This window comes from Lissotriton helveticus, chromosome 1_1 (assembly GCF_964261635.1).
Source record: "Lissotriton helveticus chromosome 1_1, aLisHel1.1, whole genome shotgun sequence".
In the NCBI taxonomy this organism is placed as follows: domain Eukaryota; kingdom Metazoa; phylum Chordata; class Amphibia; order Caudata; family Salamandridae; genus Lissotriton; species Lissotriton helveticus.
In genome coordinates this window covers 1,241,135,820-1,241,153,046 of record NC_136057.1, presented here as the reverse complement: position 1 = coordinate 1,241,153,046, position 17,227 = coordinate 1,241,135,820, and the positions used below count along the sequence as shown (strand labels likewise).

Here is a 17,227-nt window from a genome sequence, read left to right as displayed (position 1 = left end):
ATTACTCTGGCTGACTCATAGACTCAATGCATGTGCAATGCAGGCCCCTTACTCAAACATGCACTACATACACTTGGGAAGTTAACACCATCATGTAGAGTAGTGCACAGGAGCTGTAATTTACACAAGTGGACTGGTAGACCTCTACTTCAGTGACACATACATAAAGGTCTGGTTACAGCTATAGATTCACAAAACATGGTATGCTGCCACCACCTCTCTACATGCTAAACCTGCAGTCAGTAAAATTAGGGTACACTGGGTATTCCCCTGGAAATCACAAGGTGAGGCCAAGACCTCACTCATGTCAAGATACAGGTCTAGGCCTCTGTGCGCACACTAGATTAGTAAGAGGCTAGGGTGAAAATCAAAAGTCAGGATATCAGATACTCCCAGTCTGGCACTTGGGGCAGGGGAACAAAACTGTATACTGTGCAGAGGAGATTCCCATCCCGAAAGTTTGGTTGATCTATAGGATGGCAACATAAAATACCATGTATTATACTGCTTGTTTTTAATCTGTAGGATAACACACACCTACCTTATTAAAAATTATGAATCAATTTATAAAGAAGATTTGTCAGTTTTATAAATAATGTACAATTTCCTAACTTTGAGGAAAGTTTCAGTTTGATAGATGACTATAGTGGAGGATTATGCTATTCTGTCTCCTTTATTTCAGTATCAGCAGCCCAAAAAAACGTTACAGTAACCTTGGGATTACTTAGCCCATGCATCCCTAAGATAAGGATTATTTATGACTGTTGATCTTTGTACACTGATGCATGCATGGTTGTGTATGCAGGGATGCATCTCTGTCTGTGGGCTTTGTGGAAATGGGTGTCTGTACGTTTTTGGTCTTTAACCATGCTGTATGGTTGTCCATATGTTGTTTGACTTTGTGTGCCTGCACTATACAAAAACTGAACCTGTTGGTCTTGACAATGCTTGTTTTGTTATTTACCTTAGGAACTCTTCAAAATATGTGGCCAACTTGGCATGTAATAAACGTGTGCCCTGTAGGACTGGAGATGCCAACGCGAGTACTCGCAATTCTTGACTTATTAAGTTTCATTTATACTTCTTAATTCTGATTATTGATGTAGTTTAAAGTATAATACATTTATGATTATCAATGTTAATGTTGTATACATATGCAAAGAAAATAAACATGTAAATATAACTGTGGCATGATGTAAAATGGTGATTTGACTAAAGTCAAAATCATCTGATTTTCTTAATAAAGTTTGGAAATATCCCCTTCCCGCCGTAGGTTATGAGGTGATTGGAGTGTTCATGAAGAACTGGGATCTGGTGGATGAGCACGGGGTGTGCACTGCTGACAAGGACTGTGACGACGCTTACCATGTTTGTCAGAAGCTCGACATACCCTTTCATCAGGTTTCATATATTAAAGAATACTGGCATGATGTTTTTAGGTAGTTGCATTGTTTTCATTTACGTGTTATAACTATGGAACAAACCTATTTCAAAATATATGACTCCTGCTTGTGAAACACAGACTTGTAAGAATCCATGACTTGATGATAATCACTAGCATAATGATGACTAAGGCCCTCAATTTGATGTCGGTCAGACCACAACCAACAGCCTGTCGGTTATGGTCCGACTGACCGACATCTAGCTATGCAGTCCGACTGCTGGATTATGATACAGTGGTTGTAGGCAGGGGGTGGAGGGACCTACCGCTGCTTTAGCGACGGGCCCAAGGAGCCCATCGTGGCAGCGGTTGGAAAGTGATACCCTACAATTGGACGGTGCCTGCTCAGGCACTGCCGTAGGGATTACAATTTCTCTTTCAGGCAGCCTTTCAATGGTGGTCCAACCGCTATTGAATGGCTGTCGGAAACTGACTTTGGGGGGCCCCTAGTAGGGTGCCTGTCCATCTGTGACTCAAATGGTGTCACAAGGAGGAAAACCTTCTTGTCAATAGGCGCGCTATTTAATACATGAACCAAAATGGGATTCTTCACGTGTGTAATTACTTTTATTCACTTTTAATCCTTAGTCATATATTTCCTTTTAGCTCCACTTTTCGTTGATTATTTCATCTCATAATCATGTCAATTAAACATCATATTTCCATTTTATCATCAGCTTATCAACACCCAATGCATTTCGGGTCATCCAAACAAATTGACCCTTCGTCAGGGGTCTGTAATGAAATGAAAAACAGGACCATTAGGTTCACCGACCTTTTTACATAAACAAGATGTACTGCAATATAACCGTAATACTCAAACGATTTAACACATAACCGTTCAAACGCTACCAGCTTCATGAGTGACTTAGTTACTCCTGATACTGAACGTACTAATAAAGTGCATGACCTGCTCAACACTTTATTCAACAATCATTTCAGACGCTGTGTACTTAGAGTGATTAGACAACATTAGTCGATGCACAGTTTAAAGAAAAAACCTTTACGCGCAGCAGTGTATCAATAGCAACACTTACGTCTGGATCAGCAGATCTCCATTCCTGTCTCTCTAGACTCAGTGGTTTGTCTGTTTTTCGCGCCAGAATCTAGCTCCTAACTAAAACCAGGCTTTAAATCACGTGATCGGCACAAGTACCAATCAGCGTGATTTAGCTTCGAGTACCAGTGTCATGTGACGGGGGTACAGACCCACTTCCTAGTGAAGCGAACATAATGTTGTCAATAAAGTTCGGTAGCATTATCATCATGTTATGCTATTCTACAAGTCTACAATATGAAAATAATATGACAACAGAATAAATCCAAAACACTATTTGCACAATGATTTTGAATCAGTCCCAATAACATTTTTTAGCCACGTTTTACGTGAGACCCAGTTTTCCTTAAACACATGCAGTAATATGTACAGTTTTTCATAAAAAACATGAGTGTTCAATACGATCATTAAGCCCCATCGGGTGGGCGGAGTTTAATTTCTTAATCCAAAAAAATTCATTCCTCAGTCTTTGTTTTGTGGGATCCTGGTCTCGGCGTGTTGTGAGCTTTTCCAGAACTAAGAATCTTAGTTGTGAAATTTGATGGTTGTTTTCCATCCAATGTGTCGCAATTATAGATTTAGTGTTTTTTAAACGGATGTTACTTTTATGTTCCGTTATGCGTGTCTTCACTTTTCTTTCAGTCTGGCCTACGTAGACCTTGCCACATGGACATTTAATCATGTAAATACAGTTCATCGTATCACAGGTACTTGTGTGTTTGAGTTCAATTTGAAATCCCTTGGTGGGATGTGTAACTGTTTGGCTCTCAATAACGTTTCCACAATGTGTGCAGTTGTGACATTTTAACATCCCTCGATGTTGAATGGCAATTTCTTTGTTAGTACTCAATATTTCTTTGATATTTCTTGAACGTTGAAAAGCATATGTTACTCTCTCATTGTATAATCCAGCTAGATCAGGTTCTAGCTGGATAAGTTTCCAATGTTTATTAATGATTGCTTTGATTCTGGAAGCATCACTCGAGTATTTCATTATACAAACAGTTTTTGTGTCTGATGTTTTAGTTTGCTCTTCCATCAATTTTTCACGAGATTGGTTTGCTACTGTTTTTAAAGCTATGTTTAACACATCATTAGGATAGCCTCTTTGACCATATTTATTGGTCTGTATTTCTAATGCACTTTTCAAATCTTCTTCTTCAGAAGTGATGCGTTTAATTCTGATGAATTGAGATGTGGGAAGATGTTTCTTTAGCGAATCAGGATGAAAGCTTTGAAATAACAATGATGAATTTTTGTCGGTGGGTTTAATATGAACTCTGGTGATGATCTTATTCTCATGAATATTTACTTGTACATCCAGAAATGATATTGTTTCTTCATCAATGGTATGGGTACATTTAATCCTTGGATTGCAGGTGTTTAGAGTTGCAATATTCTGTTCCAATTGTTGAGAAGTACCTTTCCATATCAGAAATAGGTCGTCAATATACCTTTTGTATGTTATCAAACGCTCCGTCCAGCTTGGATTTTCTAATATGTAGTCTGTCTCGAACCTATTCATGAAAATATTAGCACATGAGGGGGCACCCCCAAAGCCCATGGATGTACCACTACTTTTATTGTAAAATTTACCATCCCATTCAAAGTAGCTGCTGTAAAGAGAAAATTGCATCAGTTCCAAAATCAGAATTTTTTGTTGATCTTCCGAAGTGCTTTTTAATAAGACCCACTCCAATGCTTCAATGCCCTCATTGTGAGGGATTGATGTGTACAACGCTGTTACATCGATTGTGCAAAGTAAATATGTTTGATCTTTCTCCAATTGAATGCTTTTCAAAAGTTTCAAAAATGCCGTAGTATCTTTCAGATACGTACTGCAGCCTTGTACAATGGGTTGCAAAAATGTATCAATAAACTTGCCAATAGGTTCTGAAATTTACCCACATGCCGAGACTATGGGTCTGAATGGAGGATTAGTTCAACTCTTGTGAATTTTGGGCATCATATAAAATTTTGGTCTTCTGGGGTATTTGGTGACAAAAAATTGTTTCGTTTTTCCCGTGATCCAGTTCATTTCGAACGCATGTTCAATGATCTTGTTTAACATCAACTGATATTCAATCGTGGGATCCGTAGCAAGTGGAAGATAGATGTCTGTGTTGTTAACATAGTCATTCACATTTTGCATATAAAATTCAGTGTCCATTACCACAAGGGCTCCTCCTTTATCTGCTTTTTGAAATGTTAACTTTGTGTTCTGACTCAAGTTTTTCAATGTATTCCATTCACTAGATAACAAATTACTTTTCCTCGGTTTAACAAACTTCATAGATTGTATTTCTGAAAGTACTGAACGTTCGAAGGCTTCTATGGTTTTGTGAGTGAAAAGGGCACAAAATGAGCTCTTAGGTTTGAAATCTTTATCCCATGTTGTTGTTGATGAAGTATGTGGTGCATCTTTAAAGAAATATCTTAATCCCAGCGTTCTAAAGAATTTGAATAGGGCAATATCCGTCTCGGCTGGATTGGAACGATATGTAGGCACAAATGTCATACCTTTATTCAATACTTTAGTTTCTGTTTTGGTTAGATTTTTTGAAGAAATATTCACAATTAGTTCGTTTTTGACATCTGGCTCCTTGTCCTTTCTGCTATGCTTCGATCTGTTTCTACCACCTCTCCTGATTGTTCTGTTAGTGGTGGGGCATTTGCTGCCGGACTTATCTCTAAAAAAGCCTGTGTGTTAGAACCACTTGTTGTTGGTTTACTTATTGATTCTTTAGTTTTGCTGATGGGTACCCTTGATTGAGATATCTCTGAATCTGAAACCATACTCTCTTGAGAAGAAGTTATGTTAGAGGTTTTTTTAGTCTGTTGCTGGTTGGGTTTCTGTTGCCATTGTTTTTGGGTGTAGATTTCGGCCCATGTATATACCTCCTCTAACTTATAGTCCAGTGTGTCTCTACGATATTTCCTCACTTTTCTGTCATTAACTTCTTTCGCATATTTTTCTAATTTCAAATTAATATCTTCAAGTGTTTTTTGTAGATCCGGTACTTTATTTATCTCTGTTTGTAAAGTTTTAATCTCTTCTTCTTATTCTGTTAGTACTTTAGATAGTTCTTCTACGATCAATAAGATCAGATCTAAAGAACACTTGTTGAGGATCTGATACCAACGTTCAATGAACTTCTTACTGTTCTTGCATAGCATAGGTTTAAGGGCTATTCTTAGGCCTCTGGGTATCTGTTGATTTTTATGGTAATGGATCAGGGTGGTGGCATGCATCCTTTGGTTGATTTCTTTTTTACTCATATATTCAAATTGACGTAATAATTGTGCAGTAGTGGTTTTTTGTGGGGTGAACAGTCTGGTCTCCTGTATCAAATCGTAAATTTCCAAAGCTGCTTTAGGTTTAAAACCTAATGTCTCTGCCTTGTTTGTAGTTAATAATGCTATATCATCAAGCTGCATGATTTCACAGTTGGTGCAATCTAAGAGGCTAAAAATCCATAGTCCGCATGCGTGGCACCACATGGTGCTTGGCACACGGTGCATGGATGTTTGTAAACATCCATTTTTCTAATACAGATTGTGCCGCTGCCCTTTTCCGGCCGCTGCACAAGCCACAAAGGAGAAATGAATGTTTACGACCACCTTAGGGGCGGTTGCATCCAAATTCGTCGGGTGGATCCGCCCACTACCAGTCGGTCGGTTTCCTTTCCGATACAATGCCGTAATTAGGGCCTTAATGGTGATGATGAACATACATTCATTTATTAAATTAAATCAGTAACCTTTGCACAAATTGATATTATTTGCTGAAAATGGCATGTGGGTATTTGAAAGCTATTGTGCTTATTTATTAAAAATGTTACATTAATATTGGAGGATTCAAATATTGTATTTTAAGAAAATGACAGCTGGTCATAAGCGAGAAATGTATTTATTTACTAAAAATGGAAGATGGTATTTGCGGGACATGAAAATGCAAGCCGATGTTTGAGTCGATGAACTGAGTGTATATTCTTACTACGACAAGATGATATTCTTGATGACTTTTGCAAAATGTTTCAAAATGAATTTTGAGTTACAACTTGTTGATTTTAGACGCTTATTGATGACGTTATGAAGTCATATTCTTAACCCTTACATCATTTTCTTGCTGCTCTCTGTCCTTTGCAGAAGTAGAGGCATTTTATTATTTACATTGATAGATTTTTTATGATATTATAAGTGCAGATACTGCTTCAAATTTGAGTCGGTGAGATCAATATAACCTACCTCTGAGACCCTATAATATCTCTCTAACCAGAGGAATAGCACTTCTGCCTAAGTCCTGAGAATGTGGTGTCTGAAACATTTCGCATGCTTAGCCAGATTATTTTAAATGCCTGTAAAACCATTGATTTGTTAGATGATTACCCTGTGAAACTCTGGTGTAGATTGCACCATCTCGTAGCATGGTTTTCAGCATTTTCTTCTGACGTGTCACCTGGGGAAAGGGACTTTGTGCATTATCAAGCAACCAGATTTCGATCTTGGCAGTGATGCCATACTATTAAATATGTACTCTTTGACATGCAAGGCTCACCAAAATGTATTCACCTGAAATTGGTGCACCCTATTTTACCATAAAATCCATTAGTGTATTACAGCACCCATGGTTTCTACACATTGTGCTTTCAATAGTCTCTTCAGAGCAGTGGCCAGGTACCATAAAAATGTAGATAAATAGAATTATGGATATGACTTCTTACCTTGTTCTCCCCTTTATTGCAGCTATTTACTTAATGAATATGAAAGAGGAAGAACCCCTAATCCAGACATAGTGTGTAACAAACATATTAAGTTCAATTACTTCTTTCGCCATGCACTGGAGTCTTTAGGTAAGCATACTGTTTTGATAAATGGTACACTTGTTGAACGTATATGCCTTATACTCACCCATTGCCAATTGAAGGAGTAGCTGAAAGAAATGCTGTGCTCAAACTTTTCTGCTCTTGGCCAATTAAGACCTGTATTTTACTAAAACCCTAGTCCCCTAGGAGCTCTTGGTTCCACCTGAACTTCTTCTGGGGCTTGTATTTCACCCAACATTGAGTGCCCCTTTAACCCATGATTCTTCATTAATCTGCCTCTGGACCTTCTCTTTGACCATGCGCCTGACCTTTAAGCATCGCTCTGGCTCCAGAGCCCCATCTCATGATAGGAGGATCTTTCTTGTCTGTGTTGTAATGTCTACCTCAATATCCGAATGTGTCAAGGGTATGAATGGTTTTGCCCTGACACAAACAATCTTTGTTTGGGCTTAGGGAATATCATGGACACACAACCAGTATTGAAGAAAACTGTAATGCTTCTTCATTTTTTTTAAATATATATATATCAATAAAATGTATAATAATTAAATTGATGTATGTGATGGGCTGGTATGTAGAACGCGTTCAGTTTTTCTTTTATGAATCAATGACATTTTAGTTTGACTCCAAAGGGCAGGTACCATGTGTTGATTTCAGTCTTAATCTAATAATGCTAAGACACCTAGAATTAAAGATGACGCAAATCTCCTATTTACCTTAAATGTCTTCCCATCAATACTTGAAACTTTTCACTCTTTTTTTAAGGATGGTCTTATTAATTTATATTACAACATAGGGGTATTGGCAGGGTAGTGCTTGCAATGCTTATAAGTGCATTATTATCACACTGACTGCCTTGTGAGCTTTTGTGTGCTGCACAGCAAACACGACACAATGGACATAATTCTGCGGTTTACTGTGTCAGGTTCCATTTTGACACATTCTTGAGCCAGTTTTACACATTTTGATTGTGGATCTGAAGCCAGTGTGTAAGAATAAACCTTTTGGCCAACAAGAGCCCTAGAATAGCAAACTATTGTTTAATCTTGCCCTTTGTCAGTATTGACATTTGGCCAAGCAAGCACTTGCAGAGTTCTAGTTGGGCTGACAAATCTACTTCAGTTTGCAATTTTTTTTACCTCATTGTAGAATGACTTCCCCACTACCAGAGGACTGACCTACCACCCTCTGACAACAAGCGTTTTCAGACTCATTTGTCTAAAAACACCTAAATCAATTCTCCCGACAAGTAGAAAAAAATATAAAAATCAAGGTCATACATCAACTTTTGAAATGAATACATTTCCATTGATCAAGGTCACTGTAGATACATCAATTTTCTATATGCAATTGATCAGTGTTAATGGAGTATGCGGATATTCTTAGTCTGTGTCTCACTGTAATAAGTATTTGAAACTACCATCTTCCATACTTTTGAATTATTTTCCTTCTCATCAAAATATTTTTGATCTTATATTGTACATATAAATACCAGATCTACAAATAAAAACATTACATCACACATATGTAACAACACTATTCTTCTTTCCAAATACAACAAATCCTACTGAAACTAAATTCCAATTTAAAATTAAATGCAACATTATCAAAACTGATGGACCCGGGGAGGAGCCAAGCCGGAGACCGAGATGGCCGCCTAGGCACTCGGCTCCGCCGACCTTGTTGCTTTGTGCACTGATCCTGCATCCTATCCTGACCCCGAGCCGCATTCCTATGGAGGGGAAGTGTGGCGGTGCTCGGTGATGTGCTCCCGAACTCTCCATCAGCCGTAGATCCGGAGAAATGCTCTCGCCTCCTATCAGGCCCTCCGTAGCTGCTGATCCGGGGTTTTGCGTGCGAGGAACGGCCGGCCCCCACTATCCTGGTGGTGATTGCCTGTGACGCGGAGGAGCCGGCTGCCCGGAGTGATCCGCCCGCATCGTTTGCCTCTTGCTGCGATCTCCGGTCCACCTAGTGGGTTGAGGGCCGGTAGCGCATTGAGGAACCGGGGGATTACACCTCATTTGGGACTTTTCGTCTGTGCATGGCTCGGCCGTTCCCTGCATTTCTCCCGAAGTAAGTCTGAGCGCCATTTTGTTCGCCGAGGGGTCGGTGTTTTGAGACTTGGGGGCACTGGTGTGTGATTGAGACCCTGACACCGCTGAGGCTACCTTCGTGTCCTTTTCTGTAAGCATCATGGAGTTTGCCACCTTCGCAATTGTGACTCACTTGTGCTCTGATGGGGGGCGAGAGGATGCCCGATCAGATGTGTGGGTCAGTGACACCCTGACTAACATGGCGGAGCCTGCTGTAGAACCTATGGAAGGGATGAGCGTCGTGGACTGTGCTCATGGGACGTCGCCAGGGGTCCGGGATGTACTGATTGCCCTCGGTGCCCTTCGTGGCGCCATGATCTGCAGTGCTCGCGATCTGAGACGCAAATTGGAGGCCATTACTCCCGTAACCGGACTCGCCTTGCTTGACTATCCGCGCGCTCAGGACATTATGCCACACCCTACACTTGAGCGGTCTGCTGAGTTCTTCCCAGTGGATGTGGCGGCTTTGGAGGGCCAGTCTCCCGCGATGACAACGGAACTATCGGCTGTCGCTAGGTATTGGGGACTGGTGCCGTTCGTGGAGCTTTCATTTGACGCCCTTCACAGCACACTGTTGCTTACGGCGGATGTCGGAAAACAACCCACTGGCCACTCCTTGTCGCCCACATTCATCATCATGGTGGCTGGTTGGATGTACTCAGCTGGTGCAATCGAGCGCACGGGACAGGGCTGAGTCTGCTTCATTGATTGATGGTGTTGGTTTACCTGGTGACTACGGGGGGCGCGATCTGTTTTGACTGCCACTGCTCTCGCTTCTGTGTAGACTTTGTGGTTCTGGGCTCCGGGGATGGATGATTGGGTGCTGACTTACTGATTTTTCTCCTCCTCCGCTTTCTTTCTTTCTTCTTTCCTAACTTACTACATTTCGGGTCTCTTATTTAGGGCGACAGGTACACTGCTGGGGGGGGGTAGGCCGTAGCCTTCTGCAGGGGTGCAGGGTGCGGGGTTGGGGGGGGGATTTTTCTTTCTTGCTCTCTGTTTCTTCCTTGGTTCTATGGCCCTTTTTTTCTTTTTCTTTTTCTGTATTACCGTTCCTTAGGGTCTCTGCAGTGTTTTCGGTCTTGAGGGATGGGGCGCTGGTGTGCTATGATATGTAACTGTGTTAGGACTCCTCTTGATTTGTTCGCGTAGCCCTTTTTCCCTATTGAATTCGGGTTGCTTGTTGACCTCTCCCTTTGTGCGGACTACCTACAGGACCTGGAACGATTGCTTGATAGTGATCCTGTGATTTAAAGATTTGAAAACGAACCTTCATTACTCCTGACTGCCTACACACATGCTTGCTCCTACGTTCTTCCTGCCTTTACGGGTCCTCCTGGTCTTGTGCTGCTACGTTTTTTATTATTGCTTTGCTATTATTATGACTTCCTTAGTGGCCGGCCAGGTGGTTGTAGGCCTCTGCCTGTAATTGCTCGCATTCATAAATAAAGGTTAAAAAACAAACAAAAAAAAAAAACTGATGGACCCAAGACCATAACTCTTTTTCCTACCTTCCCCTATTTTTGTTCAGTTTTCTAAACTATATCAGTTACTAATATATTATCATTCATTTTGCATATGTCTCATTCATCAGCCAAATATTGGCACACAAACACCACCTTACATTTCAAGGTTTCTTAAACTTTATTTGCTAACCAAACTGCCCCATCTTAATTTAGGAGATTAGGAATTTACCGGGTATCCGTATACATTCCATGACATACCATCATGCTTCATATTCACCACACCATCACTATGCTCTTGTGCCATTCGAATAATCTTTTACTAAAGCATTCTTCTGCAGTTGCTCACCAAGTTGCCTACGATATCCGAATATGGGGAAATAAAAAAATCACACTTATTGGGAAGAGAAACTCATAATCTCCCAATATTAAGTTGACTCAGTCACATCATCACATGTTTATTGGCCGCTCGTCTCATATTTAAAAAACCCACATGTGGCGTGATAGTGTTAATAAACACTGTAGGTGATCTGAATACTGCTACAAGCTAACCCTTTAACAACCAACCACTGAACAGTAGGGATCACTCTGCGACTTATATTCATTCTATATTGCAACCCATCTTTTGGAATCTAAAATAATTCAAAACACATATCAATTCCCTAAATACTATCTAATTAAACCTCTAATCGTTCCATTACGCTTATACTATTCACCTCAAAGTTATTCCATGAGTTCTGTCCATTGTGTATGGTATCTCCTAGTTCTAAATCTAAAATCATTGAAAACATGTATTCACTCACTATATCTTATCCCCTTCAAACCTCTAATCCTTCCAAAACATATACTGCTCACTTCCAGTGTCTTCAATGTGGTGTAACACTCATCAACACCACCAACATGAGACCATCCAATTGGAGCCACTGTTATCCTTCTAATGTTGCTTCTATCCTCAGTATGACTAAAAAGAAGACGGGATATAGACCCTAATCAGCTCCCTTTACCATGTTGTAAATAAATCTTCTTAAGAGACTTGCTAAACTATATGATGCCTCTTACCGCCGTTGTCCAGAGCGCGGTCACAGTATGACCACAACTCTAACAAGAAAGACGCATACTGAAGGGGCTACTATTTTCCCCCCTCCTCATTTAGTGCCACCTGATGTGCATATTGTTCCATTAAGCGAATCTTCAAAATAACAACAGAGCTGTAGGACTAAAAATTGACATGCATATTGGAGACTTCTGCTTATCACAAATAACACATTTTTAATGCATAATTCATTTAATTTTCTAAATCAATCGTGTTACTATTCCCTATTGAGACATTGTTGTATGTTACTATAATTTACCCATGTTTCAACTGGTCTATGGGTTTCTCCTGTTGTGGTCAATTAATAAAAAAAGAAAGGACAACCGTGCTCCCTAGCTATTTGTTGGCTGGTTTTCTGAAAGGAGCAGGGCTCGAGTCGGGGTACCACACGGGTGGACGGCGTCCCCCCCACTTATTTTACCGGGGGGGGACACCGCCCCCCCCGCCAAACAGCTGGACTTCACTCTTTGGCCTCTCTAGGATGAGGAGCTCGGCACCTTTCGTGACGTTACTTCCTGACGTGACGTCACTTCCGGTGACAGCGTCCCCCCCACTTCTTTTGTTGCGACTTGTGCCCTGGAAAGGAGGCTCTGGACACGGCTGTAAGGAGCAAATGTTTTATTTTCATATCGGCTCCAACGCCCAGCAGCAACTGCCAAAAGAACCCCCCCATTGAGTTCCACGCAGGGAACTCCGGATACCCATATTCCATTACATACCAATCCACCTCCACCTCCACCCCAGCACATAACCCATCACACCCAATACCTTCACAAAAAATTAAAAGAATTAACAGTTTGAAGAAAACAAAATGTACAAACAATACAATGTAATATGAAGAAAATAATATGCAGTAAATACCATGAGTTCCAGGATACTAACAGCTGAATCACAACATATACGTAGGTAAACTGAACTAAATAAAAATATGGTTAATGCATGGTATAATCCTTAAATTTCACAGGACTTGATCTTAGTCTTGATGGAAATACAAATATGGTTAGTACATGGTATAATCCTTAAACTTCACAAGACTTGATCTTACAGCTTTGGATTCAGACACCACTGAGACCAAACACTTGTGTCACGTTTTGCCATTTTCTGATACTACCACGTGATCTTTCACTCCCTTCACACGAATAGGCGCAGAAAACCATGACAAACCCTTGCAAACAAAACCAGGCCTCTTTATTCTCACCCAGTCCCCAATCTGAGGTTGTATGTTGATTATCCGTAGTACTACATTTCTTCTGTACCGCAGTTGTCACATTCACTACTTCTAACATTTATTCCAAGTCAGTAGCTTTTCTGGAAATCAAATCTTTGTTCAGCTTGGACCCTGCAATCCTACCTCTTAGTAATGTAAACTGGGATATCCCAGTGCTTATGTGAGGAGTTGTTCTCACGGCCCATTACATATCCTCAAACACCTCCTTCCAATGCAACCTATTGATAGTAGCCAGTTGCAACTGGTCCTTAATGACTTGTTTCACACTTTCGACTAAACCGTTAGTACGGGGATGGTATAATGAAGTAAGAATATGTTTTATGCCATATTTGGTCAGAAAATTTTCCATTTCCCGGGATACAAGCTGCGTGCCAATATTGGTCATCATGTTTTCAGGGAACCCCTCTCTAAAGAATACTTGCCTGAAGAATTTAGTGACTACTCCTGAATTAGTTGTCCACAAACTTCACTCCATGCCACTTAGTCATGTAGTCTACTAAAACTAGAGCATACTTTGGTGAGCTACCAGCAGCTCCCAAAGATCCAGCAACAATTAATACCAGCTTACACCAAGGTTTGTTTTTAACCATGATTGGGTCGACCGGGAAGGGACAAGTCACTTGCGATTTGTCACTAAGGACACACCTGCAACATTCCCAGACATAATGTTAAATAGCTTTGTCCACCCTGGGCCATCAAAAATCCTCCCTTACTCCACGCTTCGTAGCATGAATCCTAAGATGACCTTCATGGGCTAAATCCATAACTTTCCTGCACATGCTTCCCAGGACTACCAATTTTTCCACCTCTGCGCATAGTACCTCCAACAGCGAACAATTCCTCTCCCATCTCCTGTAAGGAATCAATTCGGCAGGGGTATCTGTATTGTTGGGCCAATGTATCGCAACAAAGTTTGCCACATCCTCAAGCTCCTTGTCGTCTTACACTGCCTTCAGCCACTTCTGCTCTGATACAGCCCCTTTCATGGTGTCATCTACTGAACACACAGCACATTCCATCTCAAGCTCATTCAGTGTTTAGTCACATTCTTCACTCTAGTCCAGGTGTAATCTTGACAGACAATCAGCCCCATAATACTTGGGCCCCTGCTACATATTCCAATTTGTAATAAAACTCTTGCAATCTGTATTGCCATTTGGCAACGCACGAAGTAGCTCTTCCACTCCATTTTGTGATGAAGAGATCCAACAGCAGTTTTTGATATGTCCTAAGAATATATTCGTTTCCTCACAAAAGTTCCTAAAATGTTGCACTCCCCACCAAATTGCCAAAGCTTCTTTCTCTATTGTTGAATATGTACTTTCAGCTCCCCTTAAAGTTCTGGAAAAAATCTAATTACAAATCTGGAGACTCACTGTCCCACTGACCAGGCCAGCACTTCAGGAAACAGGAGGAGTATATTAACCCCTTGCGTGCTCCCGTCTGCCAACGGCCGACGGGAGCACTACCTCGCTAGTGCTGCCGTCGGCCGCGGCCCCTCCCAGCTTGTGGAAGTGCCGCACTGCAGCGAAATCGCAGCCGCAGCAAAGGGGTTAAATGAGTTCTGTTTACTGCTTTGAGAAAGCTCTGCAAGTCAGTGCCAGATTTGACTCTTGCCTCAACAGGCACTAAAACATGACATCCCTCAGCATCATTCAGAGAAAGCAAGATATGTGGAAGTCCAGACTTAAACTATGGTGTGGACATTCTTTCAAGATGAATGTAAATTGAGCAAGGTGCTGCATCTGGGGCAGACCCTGTATTACTACAGCACTATTTGGCGCCCAGTTGTGGCTAAGAAGGTATATGACACCCTTGCCGCACCACTAGGTGCTGTCCAATGGTTTCCAACAACAGAAGAGATGGTTTAGATTCATGCACATATAAAAAGAAAAACCTGTAATGTTAAAGAGCATTTGTTAAGCGCATGTACGTCAAACGGTCTCTTGGTTCTGGGGTAGACGGAGGCTCCTGTCAGAGTTGTTCATAAGCTTGTCTAAACAGCCAGGTTTTCCGTTTTTCCCGAATCCCCCATAGGTCACATAAGATCGTATTTCAAGGGAGAAGGAGTTACAAGTGTGGGAAGCCGACACAGAATATTTGGCTTCGCCCAGTCTCTTACTTTTACTTCTGGGAACAACCAAAATATTTAAATGTGCTGATCTAAGCTGGCTGGTAGGGATATAATGCTGAATTTTGTTAGAAAGGAAGGCAGGGCTTTTACAGTGGAGTGATTTGAAGATTAGGCACCCAGTTTGGACCTCTGAGATACCGGAAGCCAGTGCAGTTTCTCCTCAAAGATTTGAGGTGAGAATATCTAGGCTGTCGAAAGGCCAGCCTGGCTTCCTGGTTTTGTATTATCTGTAATCTGTGCACAAGGCCAGTAGGGAGTCCTTTATAAAGAGCATTTGCATAGTCAATATGCATTACTATGTGATTTTTCGAAGTTGATACTGCATAGATACATTTTCATCTATGAGGATACTGAGGTTTTTCACCACTTTTTGGGGATGGGAGAAGCACCCATCTCCAAAGGCCAAAAAGAAGGGTTCAATAGCAGAAGTTTGTTCTTCGTCACCACTAACTAAGTTTTGTCGGAGTTCAGTTTCAATTGAATACTAACCATCCTAACCTGTATGTAAAGCATTGTGCTTTGAAAGAAGGGGTTTGGATTCTGGCGTGTTGTCAATTGTGAGGATCAGCTGCATGTCATCAGCGTAATTAAATATCTTCACTTTTCACTACTGCACAGAAGGTATCAGGGACTGGAAATAAAGATTAAACAGGAAGAAACCCTGGGGCACTCCAGAGCCACGTTGAACTTTTGGCGATCAGAAAGGAGAAAGGCACAACTTCTGAGTATGATTTTCTAGGAAGGACTTTATCCAGTCAAGGGCAGTGCCTTGCAAGCCAGCAGTTTTGACACGGTCGATCAAAATGGAATGGTCAATAATGTCAAAAGCAGCAGAGACATCCAAAACGACCAGTGCCTGTGTAACATCTTTATCTGCTCCTTCCCTTAAGTCACCCAAAGCTACCAAAATAACTACCTCTGTTGAATGAGCAGGACGGAAGCCGGCCTGGTGGGGGTCAAGATAAAGCGGACCTCCCCCAAATACTAAGGTGTTGGGACATATGTGTCTCGAGTATTTTTGCCAAAAAAGGAAGTTAAAAAATGGTCCTGTAGTTTTTCAGATTGGTAAGAACCTCCCCAGCTTTTTTAGGGAAGGGGAGTACCACAGTCTTCTTGAAGGAATGAGCGACCTTCCCCTGCCTGAGAGACTGATTAAGGAAGGAAATGGCACTATCTGGAAAATGGGAAAAAATTGTATTTCAAATTATGGGGGGACAGATGATATTATGAGAGCCAGATTTGACTTTAGCCAACAGTTCCTGTAAGCAATCTCTGCTGGAAAGGCAGATAGAACCCAAGGGTTAATATCTTCAGGTAAAGTTGCCATTATCAAAGAGCTGGGATGAGTACTATTTTTTATCATCTTTATTTTCTCTATAATGAAGGAGTTCAAGATATTTCATAGTTCTTGAGAGGGGACCACCTGTATAGTTACCTTGTCTGGATTTGAAAGTTCCTTGACTGTCTCAAATACAACCTTGGTTTTATTTTCAGAGTTCACAATTTTGTTTGCCTGTAAGATTAATGTTTTTATAATTTATTAGACGCTGAACAAAAGCTTCTCTAAATTCATGTATGTAGGAGTTTCTCCGTTTTCGTTCAGCTTGAGAAGTTCCAATTTATCAATTTTTAAAGTCTCTGAAAACCATTTGGATGCTTCATGGCGAGAAGATTTGTTTATTTATTGTAAGGGGGCATGAGTATCGCTGGCTACTATCAGCCAGTTTGTCATTGCCACCTCAGCTACTTCCAGGTTCTCGTGGAAGTAGGAAGGGAGAGTACCACGGTATCACAAAATGTCTCCATGTTTTTTCGATTCCAGTTCCTAGATTGGAAATTTGGAAAAGAGGGAGGTTTCCCCCAAGTGAGAACCTAATAAGGTGGTGATC

General features: G+C 41.0%; 1 protein-coding gene across 3 annotated transcripts in view; it reads left to right on the top strand.

Annotated features, from left to right (window-relative positions):
* Positions 1–17,227, top strand: part of TRMU (tRNA mitochondrial 2-thiouridylase) — a 314,142-nt gene that overhangs the window by 145,835 nt on the left and 151,080 nt on the right. For 2 of the 3 annotated variants that reach the window (XM_078679799.1, XM_078679789.1), the window contains exons 2-3: positions 1,274–1,439; positions 7,245–7,351. In XM_078679799.1, coding sequence (XP_078535925.1) covers positions 1,297–1,439; positions 7,245–7,351 — 250 coding nt within the window. In that variant the 5' untranslated portion in view covers positions 1,274–1,296. Of the gene's footprint in view, positions 1–1,273; positions 1,440–7,244; positions 7,352–17,227 lie in introns of those variants that run through there. The other variant, XM_078679808.1, reaches the window with a different exon arrangement.